At 38.4% G+C, this 14,645-nt stretch overlaps 1 protein-coding gene across 1 annotated transcript; it reads left to right on the plus strand.

The window, feature by feature from the left end:
• Nucleotides 1-370: 370 nt before the first annotated feature.
• LOC119718892 (potassium channel subfamily K member 16-like) lies at nt 371-9,045 on the plus strand. The gene is made up of 3 exons (XM_038188320.1): nt 371-542; nt 2,867-3,032; nt 4,456-9,045. The coding sequence occupies exons 1-3, from the start codon at nt 459-461 to the stop codon at nt 4,761-4,763; spliced, it is 558 nt and encodes a 185-aa protein (XP_038044248.1). The 5' UTR covers nt 371-458; the 3' UTR covers nt 4,764-9,045.
• Nucleotides 9,046-14,645: the final 5,600 nt, after the last annotated feature.

Below are 14,645 nucleotides of genomic sequence, written 5' to 3' on the forward strand. Positions count from 1 at the left end.
TGTGATTTAGTGCTGTTGCTTCCCACTTGTCCAATGGTATCTTGGCTGTCTTAAGATGACACTTAAGGACATCCTTATACCGCAGTTTTGGGCCGCCAACTCACTGCTTTGCTTATGATCAAATGAAAAGCAAAAGGATCCTGGGAGGATAAATACTGAGGGCGGGTTTGGAGCTTTGCCCCTCCCACATAGTGGCACAGAAATAAACTTTAAATTTTAACTCAAAAGTTAACTTTGTTGAGAAACTTATTGTGAAAAGCTGTCATGTGTCACTGACCCATTTGTAAACATTAAGAACCTTAGTTATGGAACTAATTGGTTTGAGAATGATCAACTTGTATCAATGTTTATCGTTTTTGTAACTTATAGGTTATGGCCACATTTCTCCAACTAGTTCGGGTGGACAGTCATTCTGCATCATCTACGCGTTGATCGGTATCCCACTCTTTGGTATTCTAATGGCCGCCATCTCAGAGAAACTCAAGAAGCAGGCGTCTCGTTTGGAGAAGAGATTGGGTGAACGCTGTCTGGAACACCCAAAGGTGAGCAATAATGGAGGAAAACAGAAAATGTTAAAAGGAAACAAAAAAGTGAATGAACCCTCCTATTCAGGTTCTATAGTTTTGAACCCTAGGCTGATACCGGTATGTCATCAAAACATTGAAAGTTTCAGCTACAATGTACCCTACATAGATTTCATTAGCTCCTTCCTATTTTCCTAACTGTTTTCCCGAGTAGGAATTTGTTTTCCCCAAAAACTGTTTGCCATTCCACAGATTTGCAAGTTTGCTAATGTTGCTAGCATCGTGACTTAGGGTGTGCTCCCTGGCTACATGGCATGGGTTTATGGCTTCTGACTAGCGCCCCTTGAACAAAGACATTGAGAAAATGGGGAACTGCCAACATACGGCCGGATAGCTCAGTTGGTAGAGCACACGAACAGCAATCCTGAGGTTGCAGGTCCAGTCAAATTTTTCGTTCCATTTTAAATTAAAAAAATAATCGAAGTTACTGGAAGAAATCAAAGGGTAAGTAGCTTCCCATGTGGAAAAATGGCTGAGCTGCGTAAGTAATAGTCAAAATGAAATGATGGATTACACGAACCAAACACAAAATATCATCTTTACCCCGAGGCAAGATGTCATCCAAAGTACAGCCACCGTTACATGTATATCCCGCACATCGGAAACGCTCCTTGCATTGAAAAATTCATTAAAGTAAAATCACATACATGTAGCGGAGAGCCAGTCCGATTTCTCATTCAAACTGATTTTCAAACCAGATCAGTTACAAAAGATGAATCATACGTGTTTCAATTTTAGAAAGGTTGAAAACATTTCATACATGTAAATTGTAATCTGAAACGGTCTTTTTTTTCAGTGATGAGTTTTGCAGGGGAACTCATTTAGCAAAGATACTTTTAGGCAAAATTGGAAATATTTCTTTCAAGGTTTTTTTCTTGTGTACATGTAGTAGCATGCTTGTCTGTAATAATTATATACATGTACATGTATTCTGTAAAATAAGTTACACAGACAAAATAAAACACAATTTTATTGACAAAAAATAAATAATACAAAAATGCACTAGAGCACAAAACAGCTCAGAAGGAAATAAATACATGTAGAATCAATAAAGGACCAAGAAACCAAAAACGGTCATACAGTATACATTTTTTTTATACAGCACAGTATAAATCTGGCATCCATTTGCATTATGAACACAAAAGAGAACAATTTGAAGCAGTTGCAGGATGCAGGTTGATCAAATTAAGTGTACATGTAAGTGACAATGAAAGACTGATTTAAGTCCCTTTCAATGTACAGAAGGGAGTTAAGCACAGCAGAATCATGGGATGGTAAAGTCCAAGCAGTCTTAAGGGTGCTCTGCATCTGCATTCATAATATGATTTGATAAAACAAGACAAACAAGCCTAGTAAAGCTGGTCAAGGGCTCAGAAAATTCCATTCAGTTGATGCAGATCCTGAGACTACACCGGCCTTTGTAAACTAATCATCAAAAAGCTGTTGGGGGCTGAGGGTGGAAGGGTGTTGAGTGGAACGTCAGTTGACAGAGGGGTGCGTTCGAGCGTGTTACTCTTGCTACTCCTGAGTGCAGGAAAATGTTGCGTGCGCATTACTCTCGGTGCAGGAGCATACTCCAGGTATGATGGAGAGCATACTCTTGCTAACCCGCGGGTCGTACTTCTGCCGTTCGGGCGCTCAGGAGTATACTCGTGTTAACACGAGTAGCATGCTCGAACGCACCCTAGGTGTCACTGTTTGTAATGCAATCTTGTATGAATATGATTGTACATATTAGGCCAGGCAAACAATTTTTTTAATTGTGACCTACATTTATAATTGGAGTATACTCGTGTTAACACGAGTAGCATGCTCGAATGCACCCTAGGTGTCACTGTTATGCAATCTTGTATGAATATGATTGTACATATTAGGCCAGGTAAACAATTTTTTTGATTGTGACCTACATTTATAATTTAGGCTGTACATGAAATGCACGCTGTAGGCTACGTCCATTATACTTGCGCTTTTATTTACTGTTAATGTAAATTTAACCTTGATTTAAAAGTTTTGCCTATAAAAATAGGTGTTTTACAGGTTTGTTTACTTGGCTAAATCCTGCATGCATCACACGAATACTGTGTTCCTCTCTGCACCAGTCTACAACCAGTAAATGTCACCTGTGAAAGTCAGGCAGTTAGTCAGTCAATCAGTGAGATAGGTACTAAACGTTCAAAGAAAACAATAGGCCTCTTGGACCATCAACAATGACATTTGAGGGTTGGCAGTGATCACACATTCAAATGATATCCAAATCTTCTGTGTCCATTTTTCTTCTCCAGATCAAGTCGGCTGTTTATGCTCTGACACTCCTGGCGATCGTCTTATTGTTCTTCATGATTATTCCCGCTGCTGTCTTTTCATCCATTGAGAAATGGACATTCTCGGAATCCTTCTACTACGCCTTTATCACCTTGTCAACCATCGGATTTGGTGACTTTGTGATAGGTAAATATAGTCTCATAAAAAATAAAATTAACAAAAGATTTGAATAAGACTATTTTAGTGCTGTTTATAAATCTCCTTTCCCCCATAAAACTATGATTTTTGGGGGGAAAATCAACAAGGTGAGATTACGACCATAATGTGCTTGTCTTTTGAAATTATGAATAAGATGGTCATCACAGAAAGCAGGAGATTGTGGGTTCGAGTCCCACCCGAGTGATTTTTTCCAACTTTCACTCGGGAGGTAACACACTGAGTATACAGTGTATATACGTTGGTGAACGGCAAAACCTAAGTTGATTTACACACATGTACATCACCCCGACGCAAAATTCCATCTTACAAATAGTTAATGCGGTACCCGCTGCTATGTACATTAGATTCGAACCAGCCAACCGATCCCGTTAGCTTGGTGGTCGAGTGGTTAGACGTCTGCACTAGAAAGCAGGAGGTCATGGGTTCGAGTCCCACCCCAGTGCTTTTTTCAGACTTTCACTCGGGAGGTTACACACTGAGTATACAGTGTATATACGTCGGTGAACGGCAAAAGCTAATTTAATTTGATTTTTTGAAATTGTTGGTTGTGAATACTCTTGTATCAAATTTTTACAAACATTTACTGGAATATTGATGCTGTCATTTCTTTTGAAATGGATTTCAGTTTTTGGCCTGATGTGATGATTTGTGAATGTAAGATTGAAAGCTGAAGAAACGAGGATTCCTTGCAAACTTTAAAGTTGTTACTTGTAATGGTTTTGTTTCGTGAAAATGTCTGACAGAAAAATAGAATCATGAATGATTATCAATGAAAAAGAAATATTCACGAACAGGAAAATAAATTTTTCTCTCACCGTCCATAGGTTCTGTCATCTGTCCTTGTACATAATTCAAATTACTCTTCAAGTTACGGAATTTTGAACACAAACAGCGTTTTCAACTTCTGTCTACGGATCACCAAAGGTGTGTGTTTTTTAGGAAAACGAAAACAATTCATATGCATCCCTATGTGAATTGTTTTCGTTTTGCTGAAAGACCAGTTACCTTTTTTATCGGTGGACAGAACTTAAAAACGGTGGTTGTGTTTAAAATCCGTAACTTGAAAAATACATGAGTGATTTTAAATATTCTTGTACTAAAAGAAAGCTTATTGATTGGGCTTTCATATCCTAGATTGTGAAAGTGCTGCATTCAGAAGTTCATTTAAAACGGTCCTGACATTTGGGTTTCCTTTGTTTTTTTACTCACCCTGTATTTGTATCAAATCTACCCATGCTCCTCATACCTTTCATCTGTCTTACTATTATTTCATCACCTTGGCCCCCCCCCCTGTCTCTTCTGTTTCAGTCTTGTCTACCCCTGAAGGCCATATGGACATTCTCCCACCCAATTGATTATCATGTTCTGTTCTGTTTTCCTGTCTTTCAAGGAACCAACCCAGATATTGATTACCACGTCCTGTACAAATGGTGCACCTACTGCTGGATCATCATCGGCCTTGCTGTCCTGGCCTTGATTATTGCTTACATCTCTGAGGCTCTCTCTGACACAGCTGACAAAATCCAGCATAGACATGACGAACAAGTCCAGAAGAGCAATGGGGAAGGGGCGGAGTCAGAGGGCGCGGAGGGCGGGAAGGAAGACGGGAAGAGCAGAGAGAAGCAGACTGGATGGGCGGAGGATGGAAATAGCGACGAGATGAAGGAGCTGCAAGGGATGAGTGGAGACAAAGTGTAAATGGTGGAGTTAGAGTTCAGTCAGGCCCTTTTAAATGCAAAGAATTAAAGGGAAGATACAACATTTGCAAACATCAAAAAACGAAATGATCACATTATCACGAAATACCTTACTGGATTGTTAGGGAATGACAGTGTAAAACATCCTGTGCAATCAAGGCTCCCAGTGTGCTGACATTTTCAACAACAAAAAAATAACATATTGCTCCGTTCCATCTTAAGTCGGGTCAGGGAACTTGACTACAAGAACATGATTGGTTTTCTTGGTTTTTCCAGGATCCACAAGCCCAAAACGTGCAAAAAGTCAGCTTAACAATATTTGCTATAACATACTAATCCTCCAAATCCATTTATTTCTGAAAATTGCAGCAAAAGCTAATGTTGTACATTCCTTTAAAAACAACACAATGTCAGATTTTCAGTGTTATAGGAAAAGGATCAAACTCACAGGTCCTCCATAGGTTCTTATGCCGAAGTAGTTTCACATAGGTCAGAATATTATCAAATGTTGTACTGCCACATTCTCAAATGCTGCCATGTTCTTGTATATAAATGTACAAGATTTTAAACACGTTAAAAACACGCATACTGGAATTTGTATCCTTGTGGAGACATTCCTTTGTTCTTGTGTACTAAAGTTTTCGAGTTTGAAAGTGTAGTTTAATGCTCTTATTTTAACCAGAATTAATTTCCTTGGCTGAAACTTGGACTTAATATCCCTTTTCTAAAACTCTTCCATTTGCGACAGATCAACATAGCTTGGAAATTCCAAATTTTTAGTAAAAACCATATACGTGAAAACCTTGTGGAGACGTATTCATCTATAAAAATTGCCCTGTGGAGACGTATACAATCTTTTGTTCCCTATTGTACACACGTCTCCAGAGGGTACCGTGTATATGATCGTCAGGGAAGGTTTTGTTGAACATTTTTGTTGAGGGAAAATGAAGCCTTATTGAAAGATAATTTGGTTCAATCATGAGTCTCCCAAAGAAATGCTTTCAAAATACTTCACATGGTGTGAATATGCTCACAAAGTCTAATAAGTCTTAGAATAGCCAAGATTAACTTGTTGTTTTCAAGAGAGTGTTTGGTACTTTTAAGGGCTTGATGCGATAATGCTGATAATTAATCGCAGTCGTCTCAGTCATGACATTAAGTGGTGCAGCGAAAGAGTTTAAGTAAAACTGAACAAATTAAGACATTCCGTCTTCATAGTCAGGTCACAGGACCAATAAGGTTATCAAAACATTTACAGGGTCAAATTCACAGGGTCATGTTTTTAAAAACCATTTAGTAGCTTTTTTCTATTTTTTTTCTAATCACACCAATTTCAACATTCCTTATACATGTAAATTGCTATTAAAGCTACATGTATACATGTAAATTGTATTTCAAGAAAACTAATTGAACAATAAATCCTTGTTTTTGCTAGATTATCTTTAGTGAATTCCATAGTAACTGTTATATTTTTCCAATCTCAGCATTACTCTTGTTGAACAAAGGGATTGAAATTAAAAACAGAACTTAGTTTCTTATTTTCTGTAAACTACAGAGCCACTGCAATTTCAATGCCTTGGCATTGGATGACAGCGATCCTGGCTTTGCTAGATACTGGTTATCAGGCAAAACAGACTGATCTTTAGGGGATTTACTACTAAGAATGTATACATTGTTAAGCAGGTTTCATGAATCTGACTTGTTAAACTGTTATGTGATATCCCCACCTACACAGCCTCCAGGGTATTGCCCCCCCCCCCATCTTGACTGTGTTGATGGTCTACCTTACTGTAGTCAGAGGCCTAGTTTACCCCCTTCCCCTTATTTATCCCCACCCTTATCCAACGCGTAATACCGGGCTTAGGGTGGGGGCATTTTAGATGAGTACAGTAATCTTGGTCTTCAGACTGCAAAATCCTGTTTTCCTGATGTATTATTCAGCAGAATTCGATAGTGTACTCCGTCGGAGTACTTGATTCCTAGCAGGGTCTAGGCCCAATTCAAGCGGGCAACTTGGCACACAAATACTCTGTCAAAATATGTCAAACACAATGTTCCCTAATATAACCTCAGACCAATCTTTCAGTGTGTAGGCCTACATTTGTAACTGTCTCAAGCTCCAACCATTCTCACTGTGAAATCCTCAGTCAGCCCCAGGCATATGCAAAGCCAGGTGTTTGGTTTTTGGCAGATTTGGGTATCAGGGCTGATGGATAGAAAAAATTGCCAAATTTTAATAAGTCTCTCCATCATAAGAGCCAGACTTCCTGGCGATTTCCAGAGACGTGTGACCATTAATCAACAATAACCATTCAAGCCTGTCTTTATGTAGTCACACCGATCTGATCAATACAACTAATATAGGTCGCAGACCGCATCATCGATTTGTACATAAGCAAGCCATGTAACTGTTAGTGCATGCCTGTTTCCTGGTTATTAAACACGCTCGATTGCAAACATTTGTTGCAAACATTTGATCAGCTTTCAAGCAAACATTAACATTTGTTATAGCTGAGCCAGCCTCCAAACTATAGTATCTTCACAGATGGTGGAACTTAGCATACTTTGAAGTATGAATGACCAAACCAGATTCAGATTCAGAATTTATCAGTTTTGTATGTTAAAAACAGACATGAATTTTCCGTCCTGGTGTAAAAGCAATAAATTTGATGGGGAATCAAAAATGTATGTTCTACTTAATGTGATTTTCCCTGAGAGGGGGTCAAATGGAATTTTAACTTAATTTTTTTTATCAGGGTATATAATGTAAACGTTAGTACTGGGTGTTGAACCAAACCAACATATTGTTATTTCACAGTGTTATGTTCCATACTTTCTGAAAGCTTGTTTAGTGTTTCACATGCCTACTTGGGTGGGACTTGAACCCACGACCTTCTAGAAACTAGTGCAGATGCCAACCTTGTGCAAATGTAGGTTTAGGTTATTGACCATTCCAAATCATGCGCACTTCATAATTGCATCACATGCTCTTGGGGGGGGGGTAGTATTATTTACTATTTTTTCCATAATCCATTTGTATTTTCAAGATGGATATATAGATATTTGAGCTTGGGAAATAATGTTTGGAGAAAATCTGTACAGCCTTTGTAAACAATGATTTTAGAGGCCTTTCAGAGTATATAACAAAACTTTAGTTTTAAAGAGTAGGTACTTCATGTATGTGATTTTTATAATCACGGCCCTAAATTTTGTAGAGTTGATATTTTTATCAGTGAGTATTTTCATAAATGAAATAAAAATGTAGTGTTTAAAATTGAGCTTTTATTCACAATTTTTAAGATGTGATTTTTGTAAATATAGTACTGTACTATTAACTCATTTGAAAATTGAGTATTTCCTGGTCATGCATGACTTCTCAATGCTGATTTGTTCAAGTGATTCCAGCAGAACATTCCTTTGTGACCTCTGGGGCCCAGAAAAGGCTCTCCAAGAAAACAATGTGACTCTCATTTTCAAAAGAAAAATCATGACCAATTACCCTTTACAGGCAGATAACGGTACGTGTCTAGGCGAAGTGCAGTTTCAATTTGTGTTTTGTTTGAACGGGGCAACATTTATTTGTAACCTACTAATAGGGTCGGTAATGTTTGTGCCATATTTAAAACGTACAATGAATGTTATTAGGGACTGGTTTGCAGTCTTTGTCCTCTTTCTTGGTCATAAAAAGGGAAAAAAACCACGAAGATAATTTATGATGTACATGTATGTTAATAATCCAATACACCAGTTTCTGTTAAAGTGATTATAAAAGTGATATGAGACGAGGGTTGTATAATGTCTGTGGTACATCTTTCGATTCTTTTGAGAGTTTTTTTTTTCTCTTTTAGAAATGGTCGATTCAGACAGTACAGCTGCAAACCTCTCCCAATCACTCATCTTGGGTTTATTCAAGACAGCTTGCCCCAAGTCTTTTAAATGACTTTTTTCCAATTGTAAAAGAGGGCATTAATTTAACTTTGGAGTAATACAGTATTAAAGGCTATGAGCAATAACAATGGTGACTTGGAAAGAGTATCCTTGGAAAGAGTATCCCGACGCCACTTTGTGGGTTGTGTACAAAGTCTTTGGAGAGTCAGGTAGATTTTCAAACTATTTTATAACAAAATGGGAAATGTTTCTCAGTCCCAGATTCATATATTTTCAACATTTTTGCAGTGACTCACCTCCATTGAGATGATATATGATGAAAAATTAGTGGCATCAGGATGCAGTATTCTTTCCGTGTCCTTGGTTACTCTTTGCATTTATAATGAACAATATATAAAAAAAAAAAAAATGGGGTTTTTTGGCGGTATACAAAAGTTAGCCTGACTGCCTCTGGACTTACACTATCACAAGCTTTGTAACTAGTACGCTTGCGATAGTGTACGGATAGAGGCAGTGGGGCTATACAAAAGGCTGATTTTCTTGAAATTCGCACAACATGGATCAAACAACTAGAAATATCATTTGAAGCAAGATACGCGCGAGAGAGAACCCACCTGTTTTGTGTTGATCATTGGGTGCCGGGAATCTCGGGAATTCTTTTTTTAGATATTTAGGGCGATGTGTAGATATAAAAGTAGTCTGGGTGTGTATAGTGTAAAGTGACACTGTGGTATCCCTCCGTCTCAAATTATGTGCAGAAAAAGTATTGTATATTAAAATATATATATAGGCCTAATTACTGGAGAATTTGAACAAAAACATTGATTATTATGCTATTTTGTTCAGGCTTTATAGTACTACAACAAATGGTACTGAACCACATGTGCCTTAATAAGCAATCATATTGAGATATATTTAATCACAATTTTTAGGGGGTTATGTACAGTTAAAGTGTAATATTATGGCGGTTACTCTCACACTTGTTTACATGGTTTGATAAAGTCTAATATTTCCGCCGGTACTTTTTAAATAATTGAAAAAATTTGTCTGTGTTTGATTTTTGGGACAAAATTGCTGTGGTTTATACCATTCATATTTTGTATGAAAATGAGAAAATAACAAAATAGTTTTTAGTGTAAGAATATTGTGGCATTTGATGGAAGTTTGAATAAATTCTACAACACGTGTGTTCGTTTGTTTTGTAATCTTGTGTTTGTTGTCTCAGTTTTTCGGAACATTTTACGTTTTTGTTTGATGAAAGTGACATAACCCGCCTTAATTTTTCGAGAAAAAAAATTGTTTTCCCTCGGAAAATTGGAATTGACTTGAACGAGGTCCTTTGTAGTACTCCGACCCACGCAGGAGTAATTACCGTCGTCTTTGCCTACTAGGAATTCACCGGGGTTGGGGATGGAATATGGCGAATGAGAAATAATTACATCCCCAGAGAGAAAAATATACATCTCCTAATGCGAGCTCTCCCCACGGACGACTGCTTTGTCGTCAAAGGATAACATCTTGGGATCTGAAGATTCATCTGATAGACATTCCAGGCCCAATTCAGCAATTACATTCAATGAGAGACCTGGAAAATGGAATAAAAAATGGATTAGACTCCCCACCCCCCCCCCCCTAAAAAAATAAAACTTCAAGGGTCGAGAAATTGTCAGTTGCATAAAGCATTGACTCTTGAATTGCTGATTCCCAGTTTTAGAAATTTCTCCATAATATCGTGAATTTCATTTCCATTGATTCCCGGTGAAAGTAATGAATTTAAATGAAGGTAATTTTCGTCCGGGATCTCTCTATGCATTATGATGGTTCAATTTTAATTGCCAGGACGCAAACCTGAGAGTCTGTGACGCCTGTCGTGCGTTTGGCAATTCCTATACGCGAAAATTTGGGCTTCGGAAATCTGCGACGATATTCTGGGGAAGTAAAAACACACGCCTTTATACATGTATAACAAAAATAGATTCTGTCAATTTGACATTTTTTTTCTCATCAACGGCGGATCGGGGGGGGGGGCAACGGTACCTATACCACCATATTTTGCTATAAGAAATTGGTTAAAGTGGTCAGAAATCACCTCAGCTCGCACGAAAAAGCATCTAGAATCCAAAAAAAAAAAAATCCGGGCCCCGTTTAAGGGCTCCGAACCCCACGCCGTAAATTTTTTAATCAACTTTTTGGGGGAACAATATATTTCTTTTTGCCCCCCACCAATAAAAATTATATTCTGGATCCTCCTTTGTTTCACTTTGACATCCTCAATGACAGTTGATAAAGAAAAAAATATTTACAAAATGTTATTCGAAGAAGGTATGTACAGGTAGTTAAATTTACAAAAGCACAAGAATTAAATGTAAGCAGTAAATAATGTTGCATAAAGAAAAAAGGTGAAGCAATGCTCTTATACCTTTCCTGGGACGGGACAAGACTTGAACAACACCACACGGACAAAGATGGGACAAGAGATTTAAGAGTGAGACTTATTGGTGCAATGTGACATGTAATTAGTATAAAAAATGAACAAATTTGAAACAGTAAGTAAATTAAATTCTTAAACATTAGTTTTGATGATCGATTTTTTTTCCTCAATTTTATTTTGGCAAATGAAACTACAATACCACTAGCTTTTAAACCATGATATAATGTTGAGCACGGGCGTTGCGAGGATTTCTTCTGGAGGGGGCCACAAAAAAGAATTTCCCCAAAGAAAATCCCTTTAGGCTTATTTTCCAGCATTTTCCCTACTTATCTTTTTTCGAGGATGGGCAGGGACATTCCTCCCCCCCCCCCTTCACCCACCCACCTCATTAAATTAACAACAATATGAAAAAAAGGAGTAAAAAAAAGGGGGGGAGGTGCGAAATCATGTTTTCACGCTTCTTTTTCTTTTCTTCTCCTTTTTTTTTTCTCGTCCGGGGAGGGGAGGGGAACGCCCTCTTATCCCCCTCCTCGCTACGCCCAAGATGTTGAGTTCATTCCAGTATATGACACCACATGACACCAGGTTGAAATGGTCTGCTTCTAAAAAGGGAAGTTCTATTTTGTCTCGCAAATAGATCACCTTCAAAAGAACTACGTGTATGAATGAACAGAGGTAAATGAGAGTATTATGCTTAATAACAAACTCCCTATAGGGGGTGTTCAAAATCGTATTCAAATTGGAGGATTCAGGACTGTATGGAGATATATTTGTGGGAGTATGTTGTGAGCATATTTGACCAACCCAGTGGTAAAGGTAGAGATCATTCAGTTTCAAAATATGAAGTATTAGATGAAAATAACAAGAAACGAACCTAAAAGAAAATTAAAAACAAATATTTCAAACTATAAGTCGTTTACAAATACCGCCAAAATGTTTCAACTATTCATATATGAGTGATTTGACGCACAAATACTAACAGATAACGAACCGGCAAAAATATCGAGGTCGTCACGACATAAAGGGATATTCTTATACATATTCTTCCGCCTGAATGACAAGTTTATTAAAATGCTGCACAATGGTACAACACGTTATGCTATAATCTTATCAAAAACAACTTCCCGACTATGCTTGGGTTAGAGAAGTTAAATAAAAATGTGAACATGAATTAAACATTTTACTAGTACTCCTTCGCCGTTTGATTTGAAGATAAAACAAATCAAGTATTTTTATATATTTAATCTTAACTTATAGAGAACACTACAAATCCTTTGATTTACATTAAGAAACAGGCTTCCTACCTGATCTTCCTGATAGTTTTCGATAAAGAGACAGTTCTCTTGAATATCTCAAAAGAAGACGTTATCAGAAGAGGAGCCAGTCTTCTTATCAAGATGTTATAAAATACTGACATATAAAGGTTAAACGAATAAAAGCGCAGGTGCAAATAACTGACTGCATGGCTAAACTACAAATGTAAATTGAAAACCTAAGATGTGAAGCGTCTGATATAATCAGATCAGTTCGCACGAACAGCGAATTAAGTGGGTTACGCAAAATGCAGCCTGATTTTTGCATGGTCTTATGACATTTGACCTATCGAGGCTACGAGCTGTCTCTTCCCATTCTTTCTATTATCTCTGGAGAAAGCAAAACAGTTGCCAAGGTAACCGAAGACTTCGTCACTAAAGACGGAGCATCAAATGCTTTGCGACTTCCATTTACAAATTTGAAGACCAGTACAAGAAGCTAATACGGACCTTTTCAGAAAGTAATCTTCAATTTGGGAAGACAAATGCAGACTTTAGTTTTTTTCCCGTCGGATTAACAACCATCTATCAAAACTATCACCCAGTATTCGGCCCCTCATAATCATCGGTGACCTAATTTGGTAGACATTAATTTCATTTTAACAAATCGTGCGTCGTATAAAAGTGTCACTGTGACAGACATGAATCCTAGGGCAGGTTACCTAGGTTATTAGGTGGCTTCGGGAAGGAGGGGGGCATTAATTTGCTAGGTTGACATGTTGGGAGTGTTTCATCTTTCTGCCATCTTTGCCCAAGCAATGCTAAACTATTTCTCGTTCTCACATGCTAAACTAAAAGCATAATGTGCGATAAAAAAAACGTGACGCGCAGTATTCAAATTCAATAAAATTGTGTAATAATTTACCAAGTAAACATGACCTGGACTTCAGTTCCGTCAATAAACAAATTGGATGAGAATCAAATGGAAAATGCTGACAAGGAGGCGGCAGTCGGCACCCTTCTCACACCGGGACTGTGTGATGAAACGACGGCCGGATGAGAATTTACTTGTCAATTTGTTAACCAATTTTCAGGTGATAATTGACCTGTCGTATGCCGCGGCACGGAATGGACGTGAAAGTGGCACCGACCATAAATCAGGGAGCAGAATGCAATGCAATCAGAGTCGTGACACTTGTCTTGATAGGAAGATGGAATATACCTCCATGGTACTATGGTTATGGTAGGAAACAGTTCAACCTGCGGTATGTTTTTCTGACGGACATGCGCCGGTGCAGATAGAGCGGTACAGAAATGAGGATAGCACTCTCTAATTAAATGTAAATTTTGATTCCTATCCCGACCATTTTTTTCCCTGTTAATTGATATCGACCGAGTCAATGTGTGGCCCATCAGACCCAACTAAGAGCACGTACTTGCCCTCATTAATAATAACTTGGTATTAGATCATTTGCGTAACTTTGTGTGCAGGAAGGCGCATAGGAGGTACCCCGTCCCCCCCCCCCACCCTCCCCCAAGGAATTTGGAAAATTGTAAAGAGTTAATTTTGTGTTGCTTGCCTGCACTAATATGCTACTTATTGGGGTGTGTGCATGGGATTTTCCTCCCACTACACTACAGGAGTGGATTTACTCTCCTCCTGCCCCCCCCCCCCCCCGGCCTCCCAGCAAAAAAATGAAATCCCCTTCGTGGGCCTCTCTGCATTCGCCCGTTCTGTGGCCCTTCCCAAAATAGCTTCAAAATCGTTCGTCTCTACTGCACTGATGTAATTCGCTCATTCGTTGCGTATACATTTCTGTATGCAAAACGATTTGTTGGCGGATCTGCGCGTCAAGGCAAATTCACGCATCATTAACTCGGTGTCTACGTCTCGCGTCACTTCCTACGGCTAAAAGACACCTTGTGCATCAAAGATTTTGTTGAAAACATAAATATACAAGGGTACAGCCGGCCGTCACGCTGTGCCGCTTTCTCGCACGGCAGTTACATCTCTATCGAAAGTCACGCCTCATGAACGCGAGTCAATTCACTACCGGGGCCTTTTCCTTGGCATTCCACCTTCCCTTCACATTGGCTTACTTGCTTTGGGAGCTAATGCATGCATCTCGTCCATCAACGTTTTGAAATTTTAATAATTTCTTGAATTCTTCTGTTGTCGAGTTACAGAACACATAGAGATAGTTGTCAGCTAATGACCCGCGGCGATAATGCGATATACATGACATAACTAAATTGTACATCGCCGATTATTTTCTACATAAAAGATATTCCATTATTAAGACCCCTAAGC

Source organism: Patiria miniata, unplaced genomic scaffold, assembly GCF_015706575.1.
Source record: "Patiria miniata isolate m_02_andy unplaced genomic scaffold, ASM1570657v1 HiC_scaffold_7, whole genome shotgun sequence".
Classification (NCBI taxonomy): Eukaryota; Metazoa; Echinodermata; class Asteroidea; order Valvatida; family Asterinidae; genus Patiria; species Patiria miniata.